The sequence below is a fragment of the Malaya genurostris genome, chromosome 1 (assembly GCF_030247185.1).
Source record: "Malaya genurostris strain Urasoe2022 chromosome 1, Malgen_1.1, whole genome shotgun sequence".
NCBI lineage: Eukaryota > Metazoa > Arthropoda > Insecta > Diptera > Culicidae > Malaya > Malaya genurostris.
Genome location: NC_080570.1, coordinates 25,295,395 through 25,309,621, shown reverse-complemented (window position 1 = coordinate 25,309,621; position 14,227 = coordinate 25,295,395). Strand labels below are relative to the sequence as shown.

The following is a 14,227-nucleotide window of genomic DNA, read 5'->3' as shown; positions in this document are numbered from 1 at the left end:
TATCAATATCTGTGAAAATAACAATCTATTATTGTTAATGAGAATCATCGGAATGGTGTTTAAAATATGTGTATTCAAACATTCTTAGAATTTTCAGACGATTTTGGTCAAACTAATGGGTAATTAAACCTGAAAAATCTCGAAATGAATTTTGCTTGAATATTCTCCAATATGGCATCGATGGTAACAGTGAGTTGAATAGAAAATGGTTCACCCAACGTAATGACACATATTATCTAAATAACAAGAAATATTAACATGTAATATTTCGGAAAGAAATGGTCTACGTTTTGTTTTTTTTATCAGTTTAAATCTTCTAGTTGAATATAACAACAATACAGTAGAGTCGTTCATCTCAGCAGACCCGACTTTTGTGATACGCACTGTAGGTATTGTTTTGGTAAGTCCATGTGCTGGAATTGCAAAAACATGTTGCACAAGCGATAATATATAACTATGAGAGTAACTATGAAGTCTGTTGAAACAGAAAGGCCAAATTCCACAAAAGGAATGTAATGCCAGGACTTTGCTTTTTTCGAGTAACTATGATGAAATTAACTTTTCTTTCAATTAGGTTTTGCACGAACATAACATAACCTCACAAAAATTAACAAAATGAATCAATTTTGACAGCTATCAGTGATTTGTTTGTGTTTATTGCGTTCATTCTAATTTGTATACGTGTTAACAGATATGTAAACAAACCACTGATAGCTGTCAAAAGGTGAACTTGATTCATCGGCAGTTCATTGGTAGTTCGTTCGGGTGGTCATCGTGCAAAACCTAATATCTTAAAAAAGTGATGTCAGGTCTGCTCATTTTTTTTTCATGAGATGAAAACCGAATACAAATTATCTGATTGAATTTTGCTTTCATTACGTATGTACTGCTGTATTTATGATAATAATCTCATGTCTGCAAGTTTTGCGTTCAATTCAAACAGATAAATCTTGCACAACATTTTTGCAAGTTTTGAATTTTATATCATTGTTTTTCTAAAACTGAAGATAACTGCACACACTGATCTAGGAATTCATGAGGCAGCCAAAACTATGCGGACTCAGCAGAAACATCAAGTTCCTGCTGGGCCGCCATGTTTTTGTGACCATCATCTTTTCCGCAAAGACGAAAACAACGAAGAAGTATGTAAACATAAATAGAGGTTTGTTGATGCTAAATATCTGTGATTTGTTGAAACAAAGTTGATTTTTATATGTTTGATTATAAATATGATATCGTTATGTACACACTAAGATTCAATTCCGTTGTTCGGTAATTTTTTAACAAAAGCTTTCGGTAATCAAAAGAAATTACCGATATTTCGGTACATGAACGTTATTTTACAAAAATTATGAAAATGTTTACCGGACGATCAGTGTTACGCATATTTTAATTACAGACGTCTGTAAATATATATACAATTCATACGGTAAATCTGAATAGTCTCCGAGTACGGTAAAACCCTACCGTCCGTACGGTAAAATAATCTTCCAATAACCGAACTTCTGTAAATACTGATTGTCGTGAAAACTAACTGTCAAACAGTTGATAAATGTTCAGTAAGTGTCTTTTTATTAACGAAACGAAAAAAATCTTGAAGAGTTCATCGAATGGATTGAGGTACAGGTGCTAAAGTTTTTGAAACATTAGAACCACTAAAAGCTTTTTGTTTACTTATAGGCAGAGAATAATTTTGTATCACTTGTCCACTTGCTGCCTACACAAATCGTTCGAGGGTAATTTCTGGTGAACTCGACGGATTGTGCAGTGTTTTGGAAGGTGGAATAAAATCATAGCCACAACAGGTTGGATTTTTTTATCATTCGTTTTTGTGAACATGTGTTGTTTTATGAAATCCGAAAATAAAAGAATTTTAACCAAAGGAAAACAAACAAACAACACATTACCGAACTATCAGTTAGATCCATTTGGTTTACAGCTTATGGTAGTTGTTTGACAGATCACCAATTACCGAACGATCGGTAATCAATTTGATTACCGAACTGATTACCGAACGTTCAGCTGTTGAAAATTCGGTAAAAATTACCGAATTCAGCGAAATTTTCTAAGTGTGTAACGTGCGGTGCCAAATTGTAATACTGACTTTCACAATCGATGAAGTGTTGTATTTTTCTTCATTTTGTTTACTTTGCTCTCACTGAATAAGGCTAGTAGCTTTGAAGCTTTGAATAAATAATTCTTGTCGTTAGGGAATGTTACCTTTGGAATCTGTAATTGCCTTTAATCCACCAGACGATTTATATCACTGTTTGCTTGATATAAAATTGCTGTAAACTTCAGTACAACTGACAGCGAAAATTGATGACTAAGTAATGACATTCCAAATTTGTATAGCGGCCCTTACACGATCATTAAAAGTTTCATTACCAAGTAATGATACTTCTGCTCAAACGCTCGTCATTACTGCATTACTGTGCATCATTACTTTTTAGCAATACACGTTCATTATTAATGATGAGTATTTGTAACTACTCCAGCAATAGTAATATCAATATTTTTATTTTCGTTTAGCTGAAAATAAATTTGATTTGCCATTGAAACGTTTAGGGTAATGAAATATTAACAACTTAAATCTACACTTTTTTTTCGCGTATAGTTCTAAAGATATTCAGCACTTCCACAAAAAAATAGGAAGAAGAAATAATGTTGGTAATGATGGAAAATCCGGAATTCCATCATTACTCGTTTCATTACTGAACTCGTAGACCTTACACGATCATCAAAAGTGTCATTACTTTTTAGTAATGACACTTTTAATGATCGTGTAAGGGCCGCTTATGGCGAATTCATCATTACTGCCCTTACACGTTCATTAAAAATGACATTACTGCCAGGTAAAATTTTCCAAACTAGAAATCCTCCAATGCAAGTGTTTAATTTTATAAGTATGGCGAGAAACAACAAACAAGAAGATCATCGTAATTTTAAAAGTCTGCAAATTTGACGATTGTAAATAAAAATTTCAAAAACCTGGCAAACCCGGGAAGTAACCTGGCACCTGTGATTCTGACGCTCATTATTTCGCTATTCTGCGGCAATTCCGTCGCATTCTATGCACCGCTGAAAACCACAATAAAAAAATCAAACTGCAAAATATGTGAACTGTTTTTATCTGACAGAAAGTTGACGTCTGTTAATGACAACACACATATCTGATTCATTTGTTGTTTCGTTACTTGTTTCGCTCGCTGTCAATTTTGTGAGCAGTTTTGCCAGTTTCGTTGCTATTAGAAAATTCTCAAAGGAAAAACTCAGTTTTTCGATGTTTTCGCTGATTTGTTTTATTTGGCTGACATGCTTGCGCAAAAAAGTATGTGATTAATGCAGCTTTCATAGCAATCTTCAATAGTATAGCAACTTTTATTAGTAACTATGTTTGCTGAAATCAGTCCAGCGGCCTATCGGAAACTCCAGTGACCTAATTTAATATTGTTGCACCATTTACCACGTTACTCCAGAACCGAAAGTCGGCTGATCGCAAAGAACTATATCGAATATTAAACACTCGGTTCTCCAGGTTTTAGTTGCAAAGTCAGTACCTTTTTAATGAGAAAGGCGAAAATATGTAAATAAGAATGAATATGTTATTTTCTCAATACAAGAATCGTTGCTTTATTTCAAATCAGCATCATTATCGTTTTTCAATTACAAACCAATACCACTGCATACATCCTTCCTCCGTTCGTTCACTCAATCTTCGGACAAGGCGATTCCCGGAAGTTCCGTGGGTATATTAGCCCCTGCTGGTGAATGGCTCTTTTGGCAAGATACTGCAAGAACGCTTCTATGATATCCTCCCGAAGAGGTTCTCCAATCCCGGGAATGGCATCGATCCGGCAGCTGTATTCCATCGTAATCTCCGAGCTTCTAGTGAGTGTTTTCCGACGCATAATTTCCATACATTTGACACCGAACGGGTCCGTCTGAGTAGCTACCTCTGGTTGTGCCGATATAGATTCTTCGGATGTCTCGTCAACCGAGGTTTTTCCAACTACTTCATCGCTTTCCTCCTTGTCCTTATCGGCATCGGTCGCTGTACCCTCTTCGGTTGCTTCTTCGTTTCCTCCTGTCAACAACTCATCCGTCATTTCCTCCTGCACAGCTTGTAAATCCGAACTGGGAGCAGCCATCGACGGTCCTTGCGAGGCAAAAACCTGACTCGGCTGAGGAAGGATGGACGATTCTCTTTCCCTTTCTGGTGCTTGTTCCGGTTCGACCAAGCCTATAATCATATTGTCAGAAATTCGCGCATCCAACAAATTATTGTCAACCTCGATTCCACTGGCTTCAAAAATAGATGTGATCTCCTTGCTGTGATCGTGCTGTACTTCATCCGTGTCACCAATCATTTTGAAACTTTCTCCTACGAAAAAGTGGTACAATTCATTCAAGTCTTTCACTTCGAGCTGTTTCTTCTGGGCTTCCTCCAAAAAATCACGCAATGTCGCAAAATCGTGTTCACTAATGCTGGTCGGTTCATGACTCTTCTGCTCGATAAAGCTAGCTATCGACGGAACCGAAAGTTCACACTCTCCATCAATGATCGCTTCGTCTACCATGCAAATTATCCGAGATAAAACTTCATTTGCAATTCGCGTAGCCGACGAGTGAATCGAACTCATTCTGGATCGTACAGATGCCGGTATGGAATAACTGGAACTGCGATGCTCAACGCCGTGTAATATCGACCCTTCCGGTTCTGGACTTTTTTCCAGATCATCCGTGCCCCGCACGAGAAAGCTATCTTCCGAATATCCGCTGGCCGATGCGTCATCATCGATCGAAGTTTCTGCGACAAAATTGTACGACTCACGGCGATTGGATGCGTTGGTAAACAGGTACAACAACAACCAAGGGGGTCCCATATCCTTCAGCAGCTGCTGCCGTTCGGCTTCCATCAGTTTACTGTAGTCGTAGTCGGGAAGACTTTCTTTCAAATCGTCTAAACGCTGACAACGTTCCCGCGCTCGGTCCAACTTTTCCTCCGCTAAACTGACGGAACTCAAATGTTCCTGTAGTTTGTCCTGTTGCAAATTACTCAGCAGTACAATGACACTGTCAAAATCCGGAGCTCGACGCACAACTTCATACGGGTCCGTTTCATCTCCGACAAATTTGAAGTCGGAATCTAACTTGGAAGGAATGTCGGAGATTTCCGAAAAACGATCCGGCTCGGTTATTGCGGATTTGGTGTCAAAATTCTGAAGATAGATGAAGATTAACGGAAGTTCCTCAGTTTGCAATGCATTCGATCAATGGAGCGCACAATTTGAAAACTCTTGAGCGAAATTGAAAAATAAAAAACTACCACTTCTCTCGGCACAACTTCCACAAAACAAACTTCTCTTTGTTAGGAAGACAACTATTTCAAACAAAGCTCCATCAATCCCCGGATAACACACACACACACCCGGTTCTGCTGTTCAAAAATTCGATTATCGGCTGCACTTACCATGACACTTTTGTACTTGTCGATGATAGCGTTCTTAAATGAAATTGTTGATAAAACTTTGGGCATCTCTGTCATCGGTTGCTTCTCCTCGAGTTGACCGTCTTCCCTGTTGGTTTGACAAAAGGCGGAAACCGTTAGAGCAGTGCTGAACAAAATTCGGTAGGTGCAATGGTGTGCTCCGTGTTTCTATCTGGATCTACACCGGATAAAGACCGAAAGTTTTCACCGAGCCAACAGGCAAAAAAGTGTGACTCACAAAACTTTTCTACCGTCGACGAACATTTGTACCGAACCGCCATCCAGGCGTGCTACGGTCAAAAAGCATTCCTTGAACATCCAAAGAGGAACGGGGCACGGACCACCTTCCGGTTCTTCCGTCAGCAGCTCGCAGATCATTTCAGCCGTCCGTGGCAGGCTCTGCAAACAAACGAAACTCAGTATGAGAGAGAGAGAGAAAGAGCGGTGGCATATTTATTCAACAGTCTTACGTCACTCAACAGTCCGGCGAAAACGGCCACAATCTTTAGCCAGTGCAAATGGGTCCAGTCAAGCATACGCAGCAAGGACAGGATGTTCAATAGTTCTTCCTATTGTAGCAGCCAGGCCCGACGGACAATGTAAGTAATTTTTAAGTGAAAATGTTGGTTAGAGCACACTGGTTTTGAGAGAAGAAACGTGAAAGTTCACTTACTTCCGGTAGGCACAGTCCTTGCCATTTCTCCAGCAAGTATCGTTTCTGAACAAAGTAGCCTTTGCCAAGCTGAGAACAAATTAGAAGGCAATCATAATTGTGGCGAGCACTTAGTAAAGAAGTTTAATATTTTTTTTGAAATTCAGCACCTCTTTAATAACTACAAAACAATATTTTCAGCTATCATTGAGAACTACATATTTAGAAATTCAGGATTAAGAAAACAATAATAGTATTACTTGTCTTACTAAAAAATAATACACAGTAAAAATATCTCAAAAATTAAATGAAACGGTATCTCTATGCTGACTTAAACAGTGAAGACGGAAATCTTTAAAAGACATAATTTTCAATCGAGTGTAACATAAATTTCCGAAAATCTGCTCACACATTATTATTAAGTTCGTTTCCAATCAATTCTATGCAGCGTAAACTTCAAAACTGAAACGAATTTTTCTGTCTATCAACTGTAACTCTTAGTGATCTAATGATTGTTGGATCGAATCCCAGTCCTCAGCAATCATTTTTGTTTTCCATTCAACTGATTTTCTAGCAATGAAATTTTCAAATAGCGCCTAAAGTTCTATTATTTCCAATGGATGCCTTTTACTACTGCTGATTCAATAGAGTTTTCTAGGTATCTTACTAATCGCTTAAATGTAAAAAGTCAAAATAGCTAAAAATAAATAGTGAAAATAGTCAAAATATGACAAACATTACCAATTGTAAAAGCAGAAATAGGGAAAATAACACAAATAGTGAATATAAAAAATAGTGAAATCAATAAACACACAAAATCGAACAATTAGCAAAAATTTTAATAAGTGTATGTAGAGCTGAAATAGTGAGAACAGTAAACATTGTGGAAATAAGAAAAATTATGAAACTAGTAGTAATAGTGAAAATTTGAATAATATCTAAGACTTTGAAAATTAAAAAATACCAACAACAGTAAAATTAGTAAAAATATTAAAACTTGAAAACAATATAATCTATCTATCTATCTATATATATAAAAATGCAGAGATCATTCTTTGTAATCGCATCACATGAGAACGGATGGACGGATTGAGATGCTTTTTTTTTTGTTTGATCAGTTTTTACCCCACCGGGTTCGTACATCAAAAAAATTAGGAAAACTTACCGGAAAAGTGGGAAAAACCAATAATGTTATTTTGTATGGGCAATGAAATTTTCCACTGAAAAAGTCGCCAATGATTGCTAGATCTACGATTGATGTTTGGCGCGCAACGAGTTGCATAAGTGCTTGGCCGTCGAAGGAAAGAATACTAGATCATCGAATAAATTTTTTGGCGCGCAACGAGAGGTTTTGTGTGGAGATTTCACATGGATACTTGATGGATGTGATTCGTCATTTCGAACCACGTGCTTAAATGGGTATCAAAATTATTGCTTACTAATGTCGTTTTCGCTTAAAAAACTGAAACTGACCCAAGGTGTTCCATCAAACAACCACTTTTTACGAAACTGTGTTGATTTCGCACTTAGCAACGGGGGTTGGAGTAAAACTGATTTAAAAACCAGGTTCGAAACTGATTCGATTTTCAGTTCAACAACGTTGAAACTAGGTTCGAAACTGACTTCAAACAAACGGTTTGACAGCAGTTAGAGTGGAAACTAGGTTAGGTTTGGCATCAAGCGAAAACGACATAAATGACTCAATGACTGTTCTAGCAAAACCGTTGTAGGCAGGAGAAGAAGTTTTGATATCATTTACCAGTTGATGAATTGTGTTCAATGGAGTCAGATGAATAGTATTGGTCATTGCGGGGGCAAGATTAACAAATCAGAAATTTTTTTTAATGAATCAATGATAAGATTGTGCTGTAGAAGCGCTAAGGTCAAACTAAGAGATTTTCCTTGCATTTTTCTTTCTGATGATTTAGATTAGACTATGCGCACATAGTAAGTGGTTATTAGATATCAATGTTCAAGGTGATTACCATAATGAATTGAGACTGTCATTTCATGTTGCATATTCTGTGAAGAATGTTCAAACTGGTAAGATCAATATCAAATTACAATTTAAGCGTCGTCTCCAAGCAATCAAAAGTTCCACAGTACCTGAAAATATCCACTTTATTAGAGCTCTAAAATATGCATGGTACTTTTTGATAACTTGAACGTACAGAACAGATTCTGAGAAAAATTTCTCACTGCTTAAAAGCTGTACACACCGAATTAATTTTACGCATGTCGGTACAGTTTTACTGACTTTCAAACAGCTGAATATTCGGTAATCCATTCAGTAAAAGTTTTATTTGCTGAATGATCGGTACAGTTCCACTGAACTTCGATCTGTCATAATTCTAAGGGCTTCTTCATCATTCAACACCGACGTTCGGCAAAATTTACAAAACTATTCTAAAAATATGTGAACGTCTTGACTCGTAAAGTATTACTGCTTTTTGGAAAATTGTATTAGAGATCTGGGAAAGGAAGGAGCAATTTAGTTTTCAAAATATATTTCCATCCGATTAATTATTTATTTGCGTGTGATGAATGAATTGAATTACATTTGCTCTCCAGAATTATTTTTTTCAAATAAAATGATCAAATATCTTTTGGATGCAATTCAGTAGAATATGGAATACCCCATCATATTTTTAGAGTGCTGAAATAAAAAGTTGTAAAAGGTTTTTTGAATATATTCACTAAATGAAAAATTACCGCTAGGAATCAGTATTATCTATTTTTCGCTAGCAATCAATTCGCATCACTTTTTTTTCTTATAAATCTAGAAATTTTCACATTTTTACGTTCAAAAATTATGTTATTTGACAGATCTGTATTTCTGCTGAATGTATAGTGATGGTTACTGAAATTCTTCATTATTTTTTATTAATTTTCCGAATATTGGTAGAGCTTTCACTGAGTTCGTCAAGAGAAATGACATTTCAGAGTTCACAGACCGTGTCAGTAAATAATAAATAACCGTAACTTTTACATAGGAGTTGGATAAATTTTACGTATCTTTCAGTAAAAATAATATTTTACAGATCGTTGCCGCAAACCGAACACAAAAATAGAATTTTTTGTGTATAAGAAACTGCTTCAAAGTTTGTTCTGTCGGGTGAACATTAACGTATGAGTAATTCCATAAAACGGACTGTTCATAATAGAAATCTGTGCATTTGTTCAATTTTCACTTAACAGAAGTATTTCATATTTTCACATTAATCTTTGGTAATGTTTCTTCTTTTGGAGCTAAAGCGAGTGTGTGTCGAATTCCGTTGATTGTAGGTTAAGTAATCAGAAATATAATGGAGACCGTTGACCACTTAGTTTTTTGACAATTCTCCTGACGAGACGAAGTTCGGGTCAGCTAGTAATTTAAATAAATGCAAAAAGTTGTGAAAATTGTAAAATTTGAAAAATTAATGAATATAGTAAAAATTGTAAAAACAGTGAAAGTAGTAGAAATGGTCAAATGGTAAAATCAGCGAAATAGCAAAACCAGTAAGTATAGTAAAAGTAGTAAAAATAGCAAAAATAGAAAAAATGCACAAAATGTAAAAAAAACTACAATTAGTGAAAATGAGAAATAAGAAAAATTATATAACAAGTAAATGTAGTAAAACTAGAAAAAATATCAAAAACTTTAAAAATTAAAAATATCAATAACAGTAAAATAAGTAAAACAAAAAAACTGTGAAATAGAGAAATTATTAAAAACACTAATAATAGTACGAATAGTAAGAATTGTAAAATTTGAATTTATAATGAAAATTGTAAAAATAGTAAAAACAGTGAAAGTAGTAGAAAAACATCAAAAATAGAAAAAAATGCACAAAAGGTAAAAATATTACAAATAGTGAACAATGTGATATAAGAAAAATTATGAAACAAGTAAAAATAGTAGAATTAGAAAAAATATAAAAAACTTTTAAAATTGAAAATATCAAAAACAGTGAAATTAGTAAAATCAATAAAAACTGTGAAATAGAAAAAATATTAAAAATACTAAAAATAGTACGATTAGTGAAAATTTTAAAAGTTCAGTAAAATAATAAAAATAGTAATAACTTTAAAAATAGTAACAACTGTAAAAATAGTAACAATAATCCAAAGAGCATATATAGAGAAAGTACAATATAACAAAAATAGAAAAAAATTAAAAATTGAACGTATTAAAAATAGTAAAATTATCGAAAATATTAAAAACTATCAAAACTATGAAATAGAAAAATTATTATAGTGAAAATTGTCAGAATAGTAAAAACAGAAACATAGAAAATCAATGAAAATAGTAACAATAGAAAAAATTACAAAATTAGCGTAAACATAATATAAGTAGTGAAAAAATATGGAAACAAGAAAAATTACAAAACAAATGGGAATTGTAAAAATAGAAAAAATATCAAAAACTTCAAAAATTGTAAAAATCAAAAACAGTAAAATTAGTAAAAATAATAATAACTGCTCTGCACTGATGAGTCAAAAACGAAACGTAAAAATAATAAAAACGGTTATGGGCCCTAGCACAAAACCTGGCTAACCCCTAAATGACTAAAACTGAATCGGCCAGAAATAGTCGCAAAAATTGTAAAATTTTAAAATATAATGGAAAGAGTAAAAATTGTCACAATAGTCAAAAAAAGGAAAGTAAAAAAATAGCACAAAATGTAAAAATACTACCAATAGTTGAAAAATGTGAATATAAGATAAATTATAAATAGAAATAGTCAAAATAGAAAAAAAAATCAATAAAAGTAATAAAAATAATAAACACAATTCATACTGCAGAATAAAAAAAATTAAAATACTAAAAATAGTACGTGAAAATTTGAAAAAACAAGGAATATTAATAAAAATTCTACAAATAGTGATAGTAGTAAAAATTGTCAAAATCGTCAAAACAGAAAACTAGCAATAATAAAACCAAAAGTGAAAAATAGCACAAAAGATTAACAATATTATGAGTAGTTAAAAAATTTGAATAAAAAAATATAAAACTAGCAGAAATAGTCAAAATGGAAAAATATCAAAATCAATTGAAAATACGCAAAACGATTTAACTAATAATAATAATAATAAATACTGTTTGAACTGTAAAATAGATAAATTAATACTTCAAATAGTACGATTAGTGAAAATTGTAAAAAGTGGAAATGGTCCAAATAGTAAAAACAGCAAATTAACTAAAACAGTACAAACAGTACTAATAGCAAAAATGTAAAAAATAGCGCAAATGGTAAAAATACAAGTAGTGAAAAATGTGCAAATAAGAAAAACTATAAAACTAGTAGGAATAGTAAAATATAAAAAAAAACTTTAAAAAGTGAAAACATCGAAAACATTACAATTAGTAAAACTAGTAAAAACTATAGAAATTTTAAAATAGTAAAATTATTCAAAATAATAAAAATAGTACGAATAATAAAAATTATAAAATTTTAAAAATAATGAAAATTGTAAAAGTGGTAAAAACAGTGAAGGTAGCAGAAATTTTCAAAATAGTAAAAAAGCAAAATAACTGAAATAGTACAAATAGTAACAATAGTAAAAATAGATAAAATAGCACCAAAGGTAAAAATAATATAAGAAGTGATAAAATGAGACACAGTAAGTACAGATGCTTAGTAGAAATAGTGAAAAGCTTAAAAAAAATAAAATTGTAAAAACGGTAAAAAAAGTTAAAACAGCATGATTAATAACATTTGCAAAATTGGTGAAAGCTGTAAAAATGGAGCAACAAAAGTGAAGATAGCAAACATTTTAAAAGCAGAAATATTAGAAGAAATAATGGAAGAAGTTAAAGTTATAAAAATAATATGTCTAGTAAAAACTATTAAAAGAGCAAACCTATTACAAACACTAAAATTAATACAAATAGTGAAAATTAAATGTAAAAGTAGAGAAAATAGTGAAAATCGTTGAAACAGTTAAACCAGAGGAAAATATCCAGAACAGTCAAAATAGTAAAAACAGAGAAAATCGTAAGATAGTGAAAATTGTGAAAATGTAAAAAAAGTAAAAACAGTAAATACAGTAAAAGCACAAATAGTAAAGTAAATGTAAGTGGTAAAGAAAGTAAAAATAGTTCTTTAGAGAAAATAGTTGAAACATTAGAAAGAATAAAATTTGTAGAAATAATACAAACTGTAATAATTGTAAACGGTAAATAATAAAACCAGTATGAATAATAAAAAAAGTAAAAATTGTAAAATTTGTGGAAATTCCATAAATTCTTGAAATCGAACAAAAAATTGAAATAAAGTATCCGTCTATTTTTGTTCTATTGTTATCAAGTGCCGTTACATACATATTGTTTCCTACTTGATACATAAATAATTCCAATGATTCTTTTATTCGATTGTTCGCTTGTTTACGTTTTGATTATGTTTCACCTCTAATTCTCATGCTTCTGAAAAACATTAGATCCGTTTAAGTCAGCCCTAATTAATATAAACGCGCCATTTGCCTATCGAACCAACAGATGCCAACTTTTCCATTACCGAAGTTGCACGTTCGGTGTCAGATCAGTTCGGAAACTAACCTGCTATCCAATTATCCTAATTTTTCTTCGAAAACATAAATCAAGCCCCAAGCCGCCGTGAAACAAATAATCAGCGGAAGCCAACTTTGCTCTCGAGAAGGGCAAACAGTAACAACAACAATTACCTGATCGATTAGCGTCCGCAGGGCACCGGCTGTGAGCATCCCTCGGCGGGCTTCCGGTTCGTAGCGGGGTTTCACCGGAGGCGTTCGCTCCTGGGCCATACACCGAAAGTAGGCGGCCGACCAGCGCAATAAATCATACGGTTGCGTACGGATGACAGCTGCGGAAGGCGAAACACAAGGAATTGGTTATTGAATGGAACAACCGAGGGATGAAAACGAATAACACGGACGGGAAACTTTGCCCTCTTCCGAGCTGACTTACCTTTGGCGTACGTTTTGAGTACATTGTTAAAGTTTTCCGGTATCACAATCTGTTCCGGGCAGTAGATATCCGCCAGCAGCACCATGATACTTTTCGCGCAGTTCCGAAAAGGATGGAAAGAAAACGAGAAACTGCTATTTTTTTTTGCTTCTTCTCAGAAGGAAAACTTTCGGTCGCGTCAAGAAGGTGTGAAAATGGGTGTCGCGTCTCGTAAGTATCGATAAAAAGTCTACTTTGTTGTTTTGGTTTCTGTGCAATACCGGCGGGCGCCCAGATGCGGTTTCCATTCGAAAGCGGTTTCGTTTGTGGCGACATGCGCGTATGTGAACGTTTACCTGGTAACCGTTGCCAAGGGAAATCAATAGAATCAGGGCCGTAGTCCTGTAACGGGGTTCCGTCCCGGTTCCAATGCTGAAACGTTGGAATGTTGTGCAGTGTTTTCTGCTTCTGTTTAAGTGTTATTTCAGTGTGAGTAATATTAAAAGCGCGTGTTTAATTTCGTTTTATCAGGTTTTGCACGTACATGACATAATCTTACAAAATGAATTAATTTTGACAACTATCAGTGGTTTGTTAATTAGGTTTTTAGTCGTCGTTTTTACCGTCACTGCTAACCTCAATCGGATGAACACATTTTGACAGTTCAGCAGTACAGAGATTTCTTTGTTTGTTTGTTGACAAATTGGATGAGAGCATTTACGGTCCATATCGCCTAAATAGAGTTTTAAAACATTTGTTCACGATTGGATACGGTTTGTTTTTGAGATTTATTAAATAAAAGTGACTAGTTGCAAAGTGTAAAGATGATCGTTTGAGATATGTTCCTCGATTTTGTTCAAGCTTGTTTGTAAACAGTACCGGTGAACTGTCAAGGATGATTTTTTGTTCATTTGTGACGTCGCGATAAAAAACCTAATGACAGAACCCCTCAAAATAAACAAAATGGAACCGTAGATGGTCTGATCCAATTTGTCAATAAACAAACAAAAGAAATTTCTGTTTACAAACAGTACCGCTGAACTGTCAAAATGTGTTCATCCGATTGAGGTTAGCAGTGACGGTAAAAAACCTAATTAGGTTTTTTATCGTGACGACACAAATGAACAAGTATTCATCCTTGACAGCTCAGCGGTACTGTTTACAAACAAGCTTAAAC

General features: G+C 33.9%; 2 protein-coding genes across 3 annotated transcripts in view; one reads left to right on the top strand and one right to left on the bottom strand.

The window, feature by feature from the left end:
* The window catches only part of LOC131435331 (uncharacterized), a 416,567-nt gene that overhangs the window by 162,845 nt on the left and 239,495 nt on the right, over positions 1 to 14,227 (top strand). The gene's annotated exons all lie outside the window — the stretch shown is intronic.
* Positions 3,416 to 13,583, bottom strand: LOC131435322 (uncharacterized). Its single transcript, XM_058603070.1, has 7 exons — positions 13,072 to 13,583; positions 12,810 to 12,967; positions 6,165 to 6,233; positions 5,962 to 6,060; positions 5,730 to 5,890; positions 5,474 to 5,579; positions 3,416 to 5,222 (listed from the first exon to the last, which is right to left on the bottom strand). Exons 1-7 carry the CDS (start codon positions 13,154 to 13,156, stop codon positions 3,708 to 3,710), a joined length of 2,193 nt encoding a protein of 730 aa, XP_058459053.1. The 5' UTR covers positions 13,157 to 13,583; the 3' UTR covers positions 3,416 to 3,707.

What these genes read in the sequence shown, in the direction of transcription:
- LOC131435322 (XM_058603070.1), bottom strand. Translation starts at nt 13,156, where the DNA reads ATGGTGCTGCTGGCGGATATCTACTGCCCGGAACAGATTGTGATACCG. An exon ending in ACTCAAAACGTACGCCAAAG is followed by an intron (nt 12,968 to 13,071) that starts GTAAGTCAGCTC and finishes CGCCTTCCGCAG; the next exon opens with CTGTCATCCGTACGCAACCG. An exon ending in ACAAGTACAAAAGTGTCATG is followed by an intron (nt 5,223 to 5,473) that starts GTAAGTGCAGCC and finishes ATCTATCTTCAG; the next exon opens with AATTTTGACACCAAATCCGC.